At 43.2% G+C, this 1700-nt stretch overlaps 2 protein-coding genes across 3 annotated transcripts in view; one reads left to right on the top strand and one right to left on the bottom strand.

Annotated features, from left to right (window-relative positions):
* The window catches only part of FANCC (FA complementation group C), a 368220-nt gene that overhangs the window by 55716 nt on the left and 310804 nt on the right, over nucleotides 1–1700 (bottom strand). The gene's annotated exons all lie outside the window — the stretch shown is intronic.
* LOC115869468 (baculoviral IAP repeat-containing protein 2) lies at nucleotides 2–1694 on the top strand (the record flags this gene model as incomplete). The annotated part of the gene is made up of 1 exon (XM_030885422.2): nucleotides 2–1694. A coding segment is annotated over one exon (1137 nt), but the record flags the coding sequence as incomplete, so codon positions are not given.

Raw genomic sequence — 1700 nt, 5'->3', positions numbered from 1 at the left:
ACACCGGAGACATTTTCCCAATTGTCCATTTTTGGAAAATTCTTTAGAACCGTTGAGGTTCAGCATTTCAAATCTGAGCATGCAGACACATGCAGCTCGACTGAGAACATTTATGTACTGGCCACCTAGTGTTCCGGTTCAGCCCCAGCAACTTGCAAGTGCTGGTTTTTATTATGTGAGTCGCAATGATGATGTCAAATGCTTTTGCTGTGATGGCGGACTGCGGTGCTGGGAAACTGGAGATGATCCGTGGGTGGAGCACGCCAAGTGGTTTCCAAGGTGTGAGTTCTTGATACGCATGAAAGGGCAAGAGTTTGTTGATGAGATTCAAGGTAGATATCCTCATCTTCTCGAACAGCTGTTGTCAACGTCAGACCCTCCCGGAGATGAAATTGCTGATCCACCAATTCATCTTGGACCAGTGGAGAGTTCCTCAGAAGATGTGGTCATGATGAACACACCTGTGGTGACCGCTGCCTTGGAAATGGGCTTCAGCAGAAGCCTGGTGAAACAGACAGTGCAGAGTAAAATGCTCACAACCGGGGAGAACTTCAAAACAGTTAATGATATCGTGTCAGCACTTCTTACTGCCGAGGATGAAAAACAAGAAGAGGAGAGCGAACGGCTAACTGAAGAAATGGGCTCAGATGACTTGACATTAATTCGGAAGAATAGAATGGCTCTCTTTCAACAGCTGACCTGTGTGCTTCCTATCCTGGATAATCTTTTAAAAGCCAGTATAATTAATAAGCAGGAACATGATATTATTAAACAAAAAACACAGATACCTTTACAAGCGAGAGAACTGATTGATACTGTTTTGGTGAAGGGAAATGCTGCAGCTAACATCTTCAAGAAGTGTCTAAGAGAAATTGACTCTACACTATATAAGAACTTATTTGTGGAGAAGAATTTGAAGTATATTCCAACAGAAGATGTTTCAGGTCTGTCACTGCAGGAGCAACTGAGGAGGTTGCAGGAAGAGCGAACTTGTAAAGTGTGTATGGACAAAGAAGTTTCCATCGTATTTATTCCTTGTGGTCATCTGGTAGTATGCCAGGAGTGTGCCCCTTCTCTAAGAAAATGCCCTATTTGCCGGGGCATAATTAAGGGTACTGTTCGTACATTTCTGTCATGAAAGATAAGGAGGCTATGATTTAGCCTACACAGAATACTCTTTAAGGTACTCTTGAAGGTTTGAAGCAATCTGAAGACAAGACAGGAGCCCAGAGTGCTGCTAACCAGGGGGGTCAGTTTGAGCCCACCAGCTGTTTCGTGGGAGAAGGATGTGGCATCTGCTTCCCTAGATAGTAGCCATGGAAACCCTAGAGGGCAGTTCTCTGTCCCATCGTGTCCCTGTGCGTTGGCGGAATCCACGCCTTGGTTTAGAAGTACCGGGAGACTGACTGGCTTTTACAGCAGTAACATTGTGTTCTATTCTGCTTTGGGATGAATAATCTTGTTTCCAAGAAGAAAAGTATTCTATATCACATTTAATTTTTTGATTTGCAAGGAGAGATTTTTGTTTGCTGAGTTATACCGGTTTATATGTGTGTGGTAGTAGGAAGAATGAAAGCAGTAGCCATGGTGCTGTTATGTATCATTTTAGAAGTAAGTTTCTAGATTTGGAATTCTCTCTGGACGTTTTAAGTGTAGCATAAGAACAAGCTTAAAGGAACTGGAAACCAGAAACTCTGGAG

This window comes from Echinops telfairi, unplaced genomic scaffold (assembly GCF_000313985.2).
Source record: "Echinops telfairi isolate 266 unplaced genomic scaffold, ASM31398v2 ScPeMD7_27;HRSCAF=92, whole genome shotgun sequence".
Classification (NCBI taxonomy): Eukaryota; Metazoa; Chordata; class Mammalia; order Afrosoricida; family Tenrecidae; genus Echinops; species Echinops telfairi.
Note: the sequence above shows the minus strand (reverse complement) of the source record. Positions and strands in the feature narration are given on the sequence as shown.